Below are 16,684 nucleotides of genomic sequence, written 5' to 3'. Positions count from 1 at the left end.
TGACAGGAAGGTACAGTCTGTGCTCAACTGGCCTCAACCGACGACTGTAAAGGAACTCCAGCGTTTCTTGGGCTTTACAAATTTCTATAGACGTTTCATTCGTGACTTCAGCACCATTGTAGCACCTCTCACCTCCATGCTAAAGGGAGAGAAGCGACGGCTACTTTGGTCACCATCGGCCACCAGGGCTTTTCAACGGCTAAAGGAACACTTCACCTCCGCGCTCATTCTTCACCGGAGGGTATGGTCCTGAGGAAAGATCGTGGGTTAATTCTCAGGATATCCTGGACCCTTCACTCACTACTGAATTCCATAGATTCCATAGAATTCCCACCCTCACAAACCAGCCCCTCGCTCCCGTGGAAGGCCTCGGCGTCGTTCACCTCCTCGCTTCAGGAGCCGCTCGCAGGGGGGGGGGGCTCTGTCACAAATCAGGCCTCTGTGGCTCTCTCCGACGGCCTCCGGAGGGCACCCTCTCCCGAGTACTAGCATTCTTGGACTACATTTCCCATAACACCCCGTACCTGGGACTGATTACTGGCACAGGTGTTTCTCCTTAGCTTCCCCATTTAAGCAGCTCCCAGACTCTCAGTATTCGCGAAGTCTTGTATTGCCCCGGCTACATTTCTGAGCGTTTATCCCCTGTCTTGACTTATCTTGTGTATTACCTTGGACTGTTATTACTCGTGTGATTCTCTGCCGCCTGCCCCGACCCTCGCTTTGTTTCTGTTTACTCTCCTGGATTCTCCCTGCTGCTCGTGACGCTGTTGATTGATTACTGCCTGTTTAACTCTGCCTTTGATTCAAATAAAAGCTGCAAATGGATCCAAACGCCTCTGACTCCTCGTTACAATTATATTATATTATATTATTTAAAATTCAATTTTTATATATACACTTTTAATATAATTTAAAATGTAATTTATTCCTGTGATGGTAAAGCTGAATATAGCAACCATTACTCCAGTCTTCAATGTCGCATAATTCTTAAGAAATCAATCTAACATGTTGATTTGTGCTTAAAAATGTTTCTTAGTATTATCGCTTTTTCTTAATATTTTTGTAGAAGCTGTGATACATTTGTTCAGGAATCTTATTTAATAGAAAGTTCAATAGACAGCATTTATTTGAAACAGATTTTTTGTAACATTATAAAAGACTTGTATACTGTAAAAATACTGAAAAATATAAAATACTGTCACTTTTGAACTCTTTAATGTGTCCTTTCTGAAAAATTTTATATCTTTATAAAATTTTTATCTTGCTGACTACAAGCTTTTGGAGTTCATATAAATATTATTATTATTACTATTATTTGTGTTGCAAGCAATTTTTTTTTTAATGGCTATAAATGGAGAAAGATGCTTTTGTAGTTAAAACATGCTAACCAGCCGAACCTTGACCACTTTTTTGGGGGGGAAAGGCACTGGTAAGATTCAAACCTTCATCTTCCATATGAGCATGTCAACATAAATGGAGCCATGGCTTATTGGTAAACACACATGCTCCAGATAAGTTTCTTCTTTATTTTCCAAATTGACATTGAATTCCTGCTTCCCGAAGTTCCCAGAGCGAGTCTGAAGTCGAATGCCCTTTAAGAACAGGCGGGTCTTATTTCTCTCTCTCAATGGGGTATCTGTGTTTATGATAGAATACAGAGACCGAGGCACTTCTACAGTAGTTGGTGTTAGTGATATGAAGTGCTGCAGGATGGTTCGGATTAAATTGCCACCCTAGATTTGTACACTAAGTCTTATCACATGAGGCCAGCCCGGCCTCACTGACAACCCTCTTTACTGTCTCCAGGCTCTCGGCTGGCAGAGCAGCAACCAACCCCGGTGTTTGTTTGCCCCATAAAGCTAGAGAGGGGCAGACACTCTGAGTGAGAGAGCTGGTTTAGAAACAAGGATGGGAAGGAGATTTCAGATGCGGCCAACATCGCTGTGGAGAGAGGGAGAGGATAGCGGAGAAATCAGCCGTTATCCCCCGTAACGATTAAGGTTTTTGGGGGCTGGGTGGAGGAGCCAATATAAATCATAGTAAGCGATTTAGACCGTTCCATTATGTTAAGGGGTGGGAGGGCCATTTTCTGTTTTTCATTAATGATGACAGAGCCTGTAAATACATTTTCCCCCGTTTTTAATTTATTCCAAAGCCGCGTGCCCGGCAACCGTTACGGCTCGTTTATGATTACATAACTGCTCAAGGCCATGCAAGGCATTTAAGATCCATACTCCACTCACACAAATGAAATAACGCGTGATCGATGCTTTAAATCCATCCAATGATTGCTTGCATGCTGCCATGCTTTACAAATCCCCTTTTTTAGTGAGGATGAGTGCTTGTCGTCTCAGCATTAGTGTGTGTAGGTATGGATATAAATAACGCAAGGATGGTTGCAGAAGGCAAGGGCAGAAGCCAGATTACAGAGAATTAATATGTAAATACATATTGGTAATTAGTTTGTTGTGTGCGTATAAGAATGTTCAGAAGAGCTGTCTTTGCCAATGACGTGTGTTGAACTTCTGAAATGTCTAGGCAATGTTCCCTCTCTGGGTTTAGGTTCTTCCAATTTGGTGTTTACATACTTTCACAGAGTTTCTCAGAGTTAAAGGCATATTAAATGGAATTTACCTCACACTTGGGACTATGAACAAGCAGCAAATACTACAATATTTATATTTGAAGTTATACTGTATATACATGCAATTTATTCAAACCTGGTTACGTCAAAATGTTTTTAAACATTGTCTGTCTATCTATCGTTTTATCGTCCTATCATTCTATCGTTCTATCTGTTGTTCTATTGTTGTCTGTCTGTCTGACATTCTATCTGTCATTCTACCTATCGTTCTATCTACTGTTTTATATCTGTAATGTTTTGTTTATAAAATGTTTATCTAAACTTTTTAACAAAGGTTTTGTTAAGCCAACATTAATAATTTGTCTTGACAAACTTTTTTTCTAGTTATTATACTTATAATTAGAATATCGTGAAAAAGTTATTTTTTAAAACTTTTTTGTGTATATATATATATATATGTATATATATATATATATATATATTAATAATTGTTAACTCTGTAATTAGTCTGAATTAGTTCACTATTCATTCCATATTATAGACCCCCTTGTTTAATGCAGATTTACAGATTGATTTCCAATACAGGCATCAGCCATTCACAGCCACGCCTCTTCTCATGTGACTTTTCTGCTGTATTTTGTCACTATCCTCCTCACACACATATGGAGATTGTGTGTTTTTTTTTGGGGGGGGGGTTGCTCAGATTATGGCTGCATTCCAATCAAACATGTCTTCTCAGTATATTGCTCTGACAGTTACATTTTTTACTGACGTTTCCTTCAACTGGTCATTAAAATTCCTTCATCTGCATGAAGAAGTTGTGACTTAGCCTGAATTGCACTTTGGGCTGTTTGATTTAAGCCTAATTTACTGTCCTGTGGCCTTGTACCATAAACCCTGTCATTGATTGAATGTCAGTGCTGATGGATTTGTGTAAATGAGAGCGGAGCTCTTCCCTTAAAATGGGGAGGACACAAAGCCTCAAAGGCAAAGTCATGGGCATGCGTTTATGCAAATATCTCCACGCATGCAATATTCTGATTTAAGCGTGGCTTGAAAAAGATGTTGTATGCTATTATAGTAATGATATTTGCACTGAAATATGGGAAAGTTTTTTGATGTTCTGTTCTGTGCAGCTCTTAAAATAAACATGGCCTTGTGTGCTCCTCATCGCCAGCCTGAGCTAATTTCCTGTAATAAAACATGCACACTGTAATATATTAAAATGTCTTTCTCTCTATGCTGGGGGTGCTGTTGCTCACCCTGGATCCTCTGTTGACTGTCTGTTTCCTCTCAGGGGACGAAAAAGGAACACACCCTCCAGCCCCGTAAGCACGGGTGTTGCGTTCCATAACAATGCCTCTGGCCACTATTAGCATACCTGGAGAGCAATCCATCAATTTCGGTTAAATTGTACAAGCCGTGCTGCTTCTACGTACACATTCCTAATGAGCTTATGAAAACGGTGTTGCAGTGTGGCTGTGCTGCAGAAATCTGCATATGTAAAAAGACACATCCTCAAATTACATTTGACTTTGCATGAGCACATTAATCAGGGAATAGAAAATAGCCCCGCTCTGAATGTGAGAGGGTGTGTGCGGGTCTGCTCGGTGCAGTGGGTCAGAATGCACCATTTTCTTCTCCAACAGCTGATGATTCCATGAAGGTCACACCTCACGAGTCAAAGTGATGGTGGAAGTGTCTCGTATAGCATTTGGAAACTTCCCACTGCTTGGGAAGTGTTCTGAATGCAAGGCAAATTGGCATGTAGGAAAAAAAATAAAAATTACATTAAAAAACAATAAAAACGAATTTTCCAAAATTAAAAATGTAAAAGAAAATGTAGCAATTTAATTAGCAAATTCTATGTAATGTAACAATCATAGCCAATCAGCAGATATTGTTGGGCTTACATTTTAATGCATTAGCATAGTGCTTTTACTTTTTTGGTGATTAATGCAATTAGACATGTGTCTTGACCTGTACGTAAAATCAATAATGAGATATTTTCCATTTGAGTAATTCAAGCATGAAGTACCACCTTCTGACAGGCAACATGCCAACCACATTTACCGAGAGCAGGCAGTGTAGAATAAGTAAGGAAGGTATTCACACAGGACACGTTCTTGCATTCAAAAACAGCTGGACTGCAATTGAACGCAACAGAATGCAAGAGTCTCGTGTTTAATACGTTTTAACTTGACACAGCCTCTTCAAAATGTGGCGCTCATGCCGTGAGACACTGCAATGCAGCAAGACGTGTTTTTCTGATGCATAGACATACCATTGAAATAACACAGGCAGAATGTGAGAATGTGTCCTGTTTGAACAACTATATATTCAGTGTATGCATAAACAATATACAGTGGTGTGAAAAAGTGTTGGCCCCCTTCCTGATTTCTAATTTTTTTGCATGTTTGTCACACTTTAATGTTTCAGATCATCAAACAAATTTAAATATTAGTAAAAGATAACACAAGTGAACACAACATGCAGTTTTTAAATGAAGGTTTTTATTATTAAGGGAAAACAAAATCCAAAACTACATGGCCCTGTGTGAAAAAGTGTTTGCCCCCTAAACCTAATAACTGGTTTCACACAGGGCCATGTAGTTTTGGATTTTGTTTTCCCTTAATAATAAAAACCTTCATTTAATAACTGCTTGTTGTGTTTACTTGTGTTATCTTTGACTAATATTTAAATTTGTTTGATGATCTGAAACATTAAAGTGTGACAAACAAAAAAATAAGAAATCAGGAAGGGGGCCAACACTTTTTCACACCACTGTATATAATAAATTGATTTTTTTTTCCTCTGCTAATTTTTATATATGCGATTTTATATTACCGTTCAAATGTTTCAAAAATACAGTTAAAACAATAATAGCGTAACATTATTACAATTTGAATATATTTTAAAAGGTAATTTATTCCTGTGTAATTTAAGATGAATTTTCAGCATCCATTACTCTTCAGTCTTCAGTGTCACATGATCCTTCAGAAATCATTCTACTATGCTAATTTCCTGCTCATGTAACAATTTCTTATTGTCATTGTTGAAAACAGGTTTGTGTGTATATCGTAGATGATATGTGTGTGTGTGTGTGTGTGTGTGTGTATGTGTGTGTGTGTGTGTGTGTGTGTGTGTGTATATATATATACTGTACATACACACACACACACTGCAAACGGTGACCAGACCAGAGGTTCATAAACACCCAGCATAAGTAATAAAATCAATGTCTGCATATGGAGCAAAGGATCCTTGGAGTCTGGGTGTCTGTATGTGTGTGTAGTCCTTGTAATGACTTGTATCAGGGACAACCTGTTTGGGGAGAGCGCAGTATGGCGTGTTTTGCCATTAGCTCTGGTTCTTTTAATTAGTCTATGAGTATGTTACGCTTGAGAGCTTCCAATTATGGATTGACGTCTTGTTCTCGCAGCGTATGAGAGATGGGAAGTTCATCAGTCAGAAAACAGAACTTAAATCATTTGGATTCATCCCATGTGTGTGTGTGTGTGTGTGTGTGTGTGTGTGTGTGTGTGTGTGTGTGTGTGTGTGTGTATATATATACTGTACATACACACACACACACTGCAAACAGTGACCAGACCAGAGGTTCATAAACACCCAGCATAAGTAATAAAATCAATGTCTGCATATGGAGCAAAGGATCCTTGGAGTCTGGGTGTCTGTATGTGTGTGTAGTCCTTGTAATGACTTGTATCAGGGACAACCTGTTTGGGGAGAGCGCAGTATGGCGTGTTTTGCCATTAGCTCTGGTTCTTTTAATTAGTCTATGAGTATGTTACGCTTGAGAGCTTCCAATTATGGATTGACGTCTTGTTCTCGCAGCGTATGAGAGATGGGAAGTTCATCAGTCAGAAAACAGAACTTAAATCATTTGGATTCATCCCACATTCTGAAGGAAGCGAATGATATCATGTTTCCAGACTGGAAGGAGAGCGATGGAGCTTAATGGCGAAAAAATAATAGGAAACATATGGCAAGAAAGTTAATCAAGTTAAATCAAACAAAGTGCTGCGGAGGAACGAAAGTGTTAGCGTGTGACTCTAGTGAGTATGCCGACATTAGCATGCCTAGTGCATGTGTGCTTAGCACTTACAAGGATCCCATGTGATCGCATATTCGCATACTTAATTATATTGGTTTATGCAGAGCATGAATTAGTGGCAATAATGACTGTTCTGATTCATTACTGGAGCATAATGAAAATGATTCCTCATATGGCCGTGTTTTTGGTTATTGTGTTTTCTGCAGTCATATAGGCTACTATGCCCATGAGGCAGCAGATGTGTGCTGAATGGCTTCAGGTTTTGTATTCATCAGTAAGGCTTTCGAGAAGGAAATGTACCTGCACGTAAACACTAGCAGACGCCGTTCTCCAGAAGTTTTTTTTAAGGTAGTTCAGCCACCATTCATTAATCTTGGTTATTTTCAACATTGTTCCTTTGTGTGTCTTACCACTTGCTTGACTTTTTACTGTGAGGTTTTTATTTATAAGCAGAACTCTCTTACCCAGCTCTTGCACATATACGATTATTTGTATTTAAAAGTTGAGCCTGGGACACATGTGATACCGCTTGGTGAGAAGGCTTTGTGAGCCACCCATCTACCGAGGTTTGGTTCTGGTAATTCAGTGTGAAGAAGCGGCGTCTTAGGCATCCATTTCACTCTGCGCTCCCCATTCCGCTTCACGTCTGCAGCGGTGATAACATAGCTACTAAGTGAGTGGGAAAGTCTGATGATATCTAGCTAATGGATTTAAATGATGTTCCCAGCTGGATGTCTCACCCAAGGGCAGCCATTTTCCTCAGCTACCATCCGGTCCAACCGCTTCACATTCTTCTTAAACCTCTTGCGCTCCTGCGGAAGCAACAGCAAGCAAATCAACTTGCAGAGTGCGATGAATATTACATCACTGCCTCAAGGTTCATGAGATCGCGGGTCGCCGACAGTCAAGGTGGGCTGTTTTTTTTCTGTCACTTGTCAGTGGTATTTTGCATTAGATGCTGGTCGTCCATAATTTCAAGGATCGTACACATTAAAAAGTTATTGGTGGTTTATGCAGGTGGTTTGTGGAGAGTTCATTGGTTGATATGTATTTAATTGTGCATGCTAATTAATTTTTTTATTATCTTCGCTGTCTAATGCTCACTTAAAGTTCATCCTTAAAACATTAGTAATTTTAAAAACTTAAACGTAATCCTGAATATCCATTTTTTTTTACTGTTGTGATGATTTACTTAGTGTGTTTTAATTAACTTATTAACTTAATTTACTATTTTATCCAAATAAATTAAAAATATTATAATGCAATGTTATGGCACATACTATTAAAAGTAATTCATCTTACCATATTGGCCAAAATTTAAATTTTGGATCATCATGAGTTATCATCATTGGATCATCATTAGTTGCGCAAATAAAAACATAAAAACAACATTAAAAAAATTATGATACAATCAGACATGTCAAACTGGACGTGTTAATAAGCTCTTAATAAGCAACAACGCGCCAAATTTTCGCTTGAGTTTAAATCGTTTAACTTAAGGTGAATACCACGCGTCGCCTGGCATGATTTCATGTCTGTTTGCATCTTTGCATTGACTTGTAATCTACCTGCACAAATAATTAAATTCACACACCAAAAGTGAATTTAATTATTCAAGCCAATCAGTGAAGAGCTCATTGACACATCCGGTTTGACAAGTCCAGTTGTATCAAAAAATGGAGGAGAGCATTACGATTTATATGTGCGAGTGACACAAAAAACAACCTGTGAGTAATGTAGAGCAGAGATCCTCAAATCTGGCTCGTGAGATCCACTTTCTTGCGAGCCAGATTTGAGGATCCCTGATCTAGAGCGATAACGCGATATGAATATTTGCTTCGCTTTTGGTGCGCACACACCATTAGTCGCTTTGTATCTTATTATGTAAGTTTTCAGGTTCATACCACAGTTTGACATTTTAACAGCCTCCTCAGTGGTTGCTGACTGGAGATTTTCCTAAGTCTTGTCGACACTGCACATTTAACTTACCAAAACGATATTCGTGTTTAATTTCTGTCTCTAGAAATGTACACACTTAAGTTCCCATCACATCTACTATTTTAGCCTTTTTGAGGTGAAAGTATAGTTTTTATGTGAATCCTCCTGATAACTTTCCTACAGAATAACAATAAAAAGTAAAGGTCTGTGAACTGTCTGCACTATGCACTTGTCTGCTTGGCAGAGTGTTCCGTTGCTCTGATGTTTGTTGAAAATTGCTTTTATGGATTACAGCAGAAGTATATAAGTATGACATCTTAAAGTCCTTAAGACAATGCTATGCTACTTGTCATCAATTTTTTACAAACCCATGTGCACACATAACTTCACATCAATACACCTAGACAAAAACATTGAGCTGGGTCCTTTTCTCTCTCTTATTCAAGTGCTATAGACTAAGGCTGTTACTCTGAACAGTGTCAGAAATATCCAGACCGTGGTGTTAGTGAGGCGGTAGTCAACCACATGCAATACTGGCTATTTCTGGGGTGAAATATAATTTACAACCTAAATAAACTATGGGTTTCAAGAAAGTGCTGAAGTACTGTTTTCTTATGGTATAATTAGTCTTTAGATTCAAGAAAAAGCAATCAAAGCAGTCATGTTCTTCACAAGGGACAAAAAAAGAAAATGTTCACTTTAAACATTCTTTCACTTAAAAGATCTGGGCTGCATTTCCCAGAAGCATCACAAGCCTAAACTGAACTTACAGTCCATTGGTGTGAATGGTTTCTGATCTACTTAGGCTTATGATCTTTTGAAAAACAAAAACAAAAAAGTATTTTTTACTTAAAAGGTTTGTCCACTTAAAAGATTTGTGCACTTAAAAGATCCTTTCACTTAAGAGATTTGTTCACATAAAAGATCTGTTCACTTTAAAACATTTGTTCACTTAAAAAAAAACTGGGATGCACTTCCCAGAAGCATCGCAAGCCTAAGATGATTGTAGAGACCATGGGTATCAATGGTTTCTACGATCTGCTTAGGCTTACAATGCTTTTGGGAAACACAGTTAGATGATCTCCAAAGAGATTTTTTTAAAAACAGTAATTCGCTCACAACCACAACACCTCTACCACAGATTATTTTTGCATATACCAGCAGCTTGCGTCAACTTCTAATTGATGTAACGGCTTCTTTACACTTGTACTGTAATTCATTTTAATGTGTTACATTTTGGGGGTGGCTAATAGATCGGTGTTCATCAAAAGCTACAATCTTGTCATACATTTAGGGGTATCTTAGTTATTTGATTTCTCTTAAATATCTGGGCTGTTTCCAAGATGCACCACGATCCTAAGTTGACCACTGGTGTCAATGGTTCCTTGGATTACTTGCAATTATATATAAAACTCTTGAATATCTTTAAGACTCGATACCACGAAGCTTGTAATCCTTGGCAACTGGTTCTTTATCACAATTGTTTATTGTAGTAGCCTTATACTTTTATAAAAGCACCACTGTTTCCCTCAGCACGCAAATACAGTCTCCATATTAACTTTCATCTATGGTTATTGCTGATTCACTCCTTTCTCTCTCATACTCCTCTCCTTTGTTCTGACCATCTGAACTCCGTCTTTAGACCATAAACTTCTTTAGTGAGCATGATGCAGGTCAGGGCCCCCATGCCAGCACTGTGATTGAGTTTCATGCTTAGCCTGTCGGGGGTCCTGAGTGCCCAGTATTGTCTTTGAGAGGGAAACGAGTGGAAGAGGCGGCTGGCAAATCCTCCAGCAGGAGGCCAGGGCTCGCCTTCAGCGCGGCTCTTTCACTCGGTGTCTTCCGCAACCTGTGAAATGAAATTCCACCACAGCTTTACTCAAAGCTGACGCGCCAACTGCCATTACTTCCCCGGCTTTGACTTTTATTTCCCCGAGCCGTGAGTTGCCAACCACAGCGACTTTGTAGTCAAACTGATTCCATTCGTTTGATGTATCATTGTTGTCAGTGCTAAGCAGATCACCACTGTGCATGAATATATCCACCCTAGAGTCTCCACAATGAAAGCCATTTCCATTTTCTGCCCTTTTTTCCTTTTCTCTCATGCCATTTTTACACGGTTGTGTAAAATGAGGGAGGTGCGCCGTCTCCTATGGTTATTGCTGATTCACTCCTTTCTCTCTCATACTCCTCTCCTTTGTTCTGACCATCTGAACTCCGTCTTTAGACCATAAACTTCTTTAGTGAGCATGATGCAGGTCAGGGCCCCCATGCCAGCACTGTGATTGAGTTTCATGCTTAGCTGTTGGGGGTCCTGAATGCCCAGTGTTGCCTTTGAGAGTGAAACGAGTGGAAGAGGCGGCTAGCAAATCCTCCAGCAGGAGGGCTAGGGCTCGCCTTCGGCACGGCTCTTTCGCTCAGTGTCTTCCGCAACCTGTGAAATTAAATTCCACCACAGCTTTACTCAAAGCTGACGCGCCAACTGCCATTACTTCCCCGGCTTTGACTTTTATTTCCCCGAGCCGTGAGTTGCCAACCACAGCGACTTTGTAGTCAAACTGATTCCATTCGTTTGATGTATCATTGTTGTCAGTGCTAAGCAGATCACCACTGTGCATGAATATATCCACCCTAGAGTCTCCACAATGAAAGCCATTTCCATTTTCTGCCCTTTTTTCCTTTTCTCTCATGCCATTTTTACACGGTTGTGTAAAATGAGGGAGGTGCGCCGTCTCTTTGAAGAGCCTCTGTTTCGGGAAATTCAGTCGAAGAACCTTTTTAAAAGATTGAAATTTCACCTACTCCACTTTAAATATTAATTCTCCACCTCCTACAGTCGAGCCCTTTGTCGTCAGACCTATACATTTTGGCAGGATTTCACTCCCTCCGATGATTATATGTGAATCTATCTTATCGAATTGCTCTTCTCTGGCTTTCTCTGCATTTTTATACGGTTTGACATAACAATCCGTTCATCCTAGCAATGAGCACTTGAGCACCTGTCGAGACTCTCAAAGACTTCACAGAGAAACTCTCGCAGAGACGTTCCACTTTACATTCCTGTTTTCACAAAGTACTCTTTATGTGGTTTGAAAATGTGTATTCAGACTTCACTTTTTCGCTCTCTGTGTCTGAGATGATTTTCATATTTGCTGCCCTTATAATCTCTGCTGCATAGCATAAGATTGTCGAAGTGGGCTGTGAAGAGCAGAAAACTCATTTGATATAAACAGGTAGAATGCATACAGAATTTCACTGAAAGTTTTCACTGGAACGCCCGTCATTCATTAAAATCTCCTCCCCTTATGTTTGTTCCTAACACGTTTAACCATTTTTAAATCCATTCCGCAGATAATCCCACAAAATCAGAGGCAAAAATGCAGAGAGATTCCCAAATTCCATCTGCAAGCAAAAGGATTTTAATCAATCAGCATTAGCTTTTGATTTTGAGTCAGAAACGTTCCACCTTGGTGAAGAGATACTGCACTTCGCCCTCTACTGGACACATCTTAACCCTACATTTGAGTCATAACGGCAGTGTTAATTCTGTGCTGGTTTGGGTTTCTTAGCTGTGAATGAGAATTCCGACAATGACCCATTAAAGTGTTTGAGCTAACAGGGCTCTTCAGAGCATTCAGTGAGGTTGTGGAAAGCCAGTGTTTACAAGGCGGATGCATTTATTTTTAAGTGCAACAAAGCTGTCAGCTGTGTTTCTCCCAGAATACCTCTCTAACACCAGAGCCTTTTAGCTGCCCATCTCCATTCACCAGCACCACATTAGCACAACAAAATGGCACTTACTTTAAATAGGCTTTTTTGGCCCTTTTTTGGGTGATCTTAAAAAGTGCTTAACGAAATGTCTGTTGGTAAGAGAATTCATGGCATTACAAGACCTTTTGTTCTTGCAGTAGTTGCTGAAATGGCATTTCCTAGGGTAAGTCATACCTATGGATCCATACATCATAGGATATATCTAGTTGTTAAAGGAATAGTTCACCCAAAAATGAAAATGGGAATCATTTGTTCTTCCTCACTTTGTGGAACATGAAAGCAGAAGTTTTGCAGGATGTTCACGCTGCTCTTTTCCATATAATGCAATTGAATGGTGACCAACTTTTTAAAGCTCAAAAAATGGAAAAAAAACAAACTTAAAAGTAGTTTATATGACTTCTTTTGTGGTCTACGGAAAGAAGAAAGTCATACAGGTTTGGAGAAAATTGATTCCTTTAAGGTTTTTTTAACAAGCTTTTTCTTGCCTTGAGTTCACTTTTCTGCTCCTTACAGATAATGTCTCTTTAAGGAATCTACAAATCAAATGAACTTACAGCATGTGCAATCTGGCAGAGACTGGCAGTGTGTGGTCGCTTTTATGTAAAGTCACAGATTAGAACGTGTGAAAACTGATATGATCATCCCAGATTTGCTTATTAAAGATATCCTGCCGTCTCTGTTTCCATGACATTGAAATTAGAGAATCCAGGGCTTTTTGGAATGAAAGCTATTAGAACTACTGGTGATTTGAGGACACAGACAGGGGGACGATGTTTTGTTTTTTTCTTGAAGATTTATTTGAGGGAGAATATATTTCTGGAATTATTTTGTTAACAGAACAAGGAGGACATACAGTGTTTCTCTGCTCCTGAGATATTCTCAGATTCTGCAGCTAGAGTTGTAAAGACCAGTCCAAACTAGCCCAGAACCAGCCCTGAGTATTTATATGAGTAATAAAACCGGCCCAATATCAAAACCCCAAATTGTATTTTTAGAAATTTCAGGTCATTTCTAGGCCTACTATGTAATATAAGCAGCATTAACCATTGCAAAGTAAAAAAAAAAAAAAAATCATTGAAATTTATATTGTATTATATACAAAGTAATAAAAAGCAATAGATTTCGACTAATGTTTAAAAGTTTGTTTGGAGAATATAAATTCATATACTATCTGTTTGGGGTCTGTATATATATTTTTTTATTTTATTTTTTTGAAAGAAGTCTCTTGTGCTTTCCAAGGCTGTATTTATTTGATCAAAATACAGTAGAACAGTAATATTGTGAACTGTTATTATAATATATTATAAAAATATGTTTTCTATTTTGATGTATTTTAAAATGTAATTTATTCCTGTGATGGCAAAGCAAAATTTTTAGCAGCCATTACTCCAGTCTTCAGTGTCACATGAAATCATTCTAAAATGCTGATTTAGTGCTCAAGAAACATTTTTTATTATTATGCTGATTTGATTTACAGAGGATTGGCTGTTCGTTTGGTCAGAAATCCTTGCATTCAAATCTAATTTGTGTGATATTTCTAACCTTCAAACTGCAGGACAAAAAACTCATGGAAACATTTCCACATGGGGAAAACTGCAACCTTGTTAACCCTGATCAAAGTGTTTGTTAGAAACTTGTGTGTGATGTCAACCAAAGAACAAATTATTTGAATTATTTTTTCCAAAATGATGAAATGACAGCATTGAGAATAATGCGGTGACCTTACATTTGTTCATGGATGTGTGAGTTATTTTAAAAGAGACCTTGTACTATACTGCTCCGATTCTATCAAAGGGTGGGGGGGGGATCTGAGGAAAAGAATATAGTTTTGTTTTGTGTTCCAGGTGTGAATTCAATTGCAGTTCCATATTCCAGATTTGTACTTTGATATTAGGAATTTTTCATATGCCGTTTTGTTTGAACTAAGTACTGTGAGGCCGGAGCAGCCAGGCTGATCAAACCCAGGCCTGGGCAAATCAAATGGCTTTGGTTTTATTCATTGTTTTTCAGCTTTGTTTGCATCACAATCAGTGGAGACAATGTTATGCTCTGCTTTGGAAATCTTTTCTGAAAATGCTATGGCGCTGGACCAAAAGTAAATTGCTTTTTTGCTGTCTTTTTTTTCTGGTTGGTGCTGGGATGTGTTTTTGTTGAACTGAAATAATGAGAGTAAACCGCCACACACTCACACCCACATACATCGCAGCCTACATCCTACACACACCAGGTGTACAAAAACAAAAGGGTCGATAAATGGCCGCTTGACTGCCCCTTCATCTGTTGGCAGCACGCAATGGCCAGTAGCCACATAACAACAAATAAACACAAGACACCCATGAGTTTTACATGCATATGCTTTTAGTTTGCATTCAAACATTTTGATACTACTTTTTACTTTCTCTTCTTCCTATGTTAGGGTGGAGTCCGGTTTCCAGAAAGTTCTTCAGGTGGATCTGGAGGTCAACGGGTTGTTGGATCCTCTGGGAAGTCGCTCAGTGACGTGGCAGATCGAGTACCCCATCTCCCGAACCCTTTCGGATGAGATCCAGACACTCATCCGTCTGGCACCACATGACCTCGGGGGAATCGTGCCATTGGCTATGGTGAGTTTAGTTCCTCGTCAACTCGTTCTCAACAAGTCCAAACATGCAATGCTGTACTTTTGTCCTATTTTTATTGTTACTCTTTGCATATAATATAAATTATGGCTGCTTGCCTTTCAGGAATAATATAAGATGTATCACACAGGAAATGCTGATGTGTCATTTGAAGCAACAGTATGACTAACACTAATTAGCTGTAATTTGGTTAATTGAGCGTGCAGTTTGCTTTAAAACCGGCAACTGGGTCAAGACCAAAAGTAATTAATTTAAAATGAGAGGAGACTGTGAGGAGCCTCAAACAAATAAGGTAAACGGAAGATAATAGAGGTTGTTTTAATCAATATAGTGGCTGGGCAGTCGCAGTTGGTGCTATTCCTGAAGGGGGTTAGCACAATGCTATTTAACAGTGGCAAAGTATGCTCCAAAATATATATATATATATATATATATACAAGATCTTGGGACAGATTTACTAAACAGGGCAAATTAGCATTAGAGCGCAATTCCATAAAAGCGTTGTTGGGAGGGGAAAATTCTGTGGGTGATTTAATTCAATTCAATTCAATTCAAGTTTATTTGTACAGCGCTTTTCACGATACAAATCATTGCAAAGCAACTTTACAGCAAATTAAGTTTCTACAATATTTAGTGGTAGCTTATCAGTGGTGACTGTCAGTCAATGTACATATGGCACAATGGTAATGTGTGTGAATAGAGTATTAGTAATGTAAGCGAGATTATCGGCAACCACGCTGGCGATGCTAGCGGGCTATTTGCTAATAGCGGACTCGGGAAATCAAAATAGAACTAGTGATAACAAGGCGCTCTGATTGTTTTTGTTGTAGAATACGATAGGGGATATATTCACACATTATAGAAACGAAAATTATGGTGTATAAAATTGATTTTAAGATAAAAAATAGACGATAAAGAATTAACTTGACGGAGCTCAAACTCAAAACACACAGCAGCAACAAACAAAGAAATTTACTAACAATGCACACATTAAAGAAGACAGACGCAGCCAGATCATTTCCATAATGACCAGCACAATCTACCAAGAGCAGCGCAAATTACTGCCTGCTTTAAGACACGCTTTTTTGTGTTAAATAATGGTTCAAATACCAATAATTTGACGAGCGCAAGTTGCGTGATTCATTTTAATACTCAGGCGCAAAAATAACTGTGTCCACGCCTTTTCAGCGCTAATACTTCATTGCGCGTTTTTAGTAAATCCTGACAGTACAATTTTAACACCAAAAGACGGTTTAGTTAGCTGTTATTAAATCTGGCCCTTTATGTACTGTATATAACTACATAAAAAGCAAAAAAAAAAAAAGGCAAAAGGTAAATTCATACTTTTTTATTCAGCAAGGATGCATTAAACTAAACAAAAGTGACAATGGATGTATATATAATGTTACAGAAGTATTTCAAATAAATGCTATTTTTTAAAACTTTCTATTTGTCTAAGAATCCTGAAAAATGTATCATGGTTTTTTCACAAAGAAATATTAAGCAGCACAACTGTTTTTTACATTTTTAATAATAATTGTTCCCTTTCAGTCAGTCACGTTCGACGTTACGTCTACGAGAGGAGTGGCATCTTCTTGGGCATTGGCGCGGGGCGCCTCGATAGCTGACATCTGTAGAGCTGCCGGCTGGTCGACACCTAACACGTTTGCGAGATTCTATAATCTCCGTGTAGAGCCC

At 38.7% G+C, this 16,684-nt stretch overlaps 1 protein-coding gene across 1 annotated transcript in view; it reads left to right on the top strand.

The window, feature by feature from the left end:
- LOC107708339 (transmembrane protein 132C-like) overlaps positions 1 to 16,684 on the top strand; it is a gene marked incomplete at its 5' end in the record, with an annotated part of 71,959 nt that overhangs the window by 16,788 nt on the left and 38,487 nt on the right. The window contains one exon of the mRNA XM_016512532.1: positions 14,785 to 14,971. Within this exon, the coding sequence (XP_016368018.1) occupies positions 14,785 to 14,971 (187 nt within the window). The remainder of the gene's footprint in view (positions 1 to 14,784; positions 14,972 to 16,684) is intronic.

Source organism: Sinocyclocheilus rhinocerous, unplaced genomic scaffold, assembly GCF_001515625.1.
Source record: "Sinocyclocheilus rhinocerous isolate Xijiao unplaced genomic scaffold, SAMN03320098_v1.1 scaffold1136, whole genome shotgun sequence".
In the NCBI taxonomy this organism is placed as follows: Eukaryota; Metazoa; Chordata; class Actinopteri; order Cypriniformes; family Cyprinidae; genus Sinocyclocheilus; species Sinocyclocheilus rhinocerous.
This window is presented reverse-complemented; position numbering and strand designations above follow the sequence as displayed.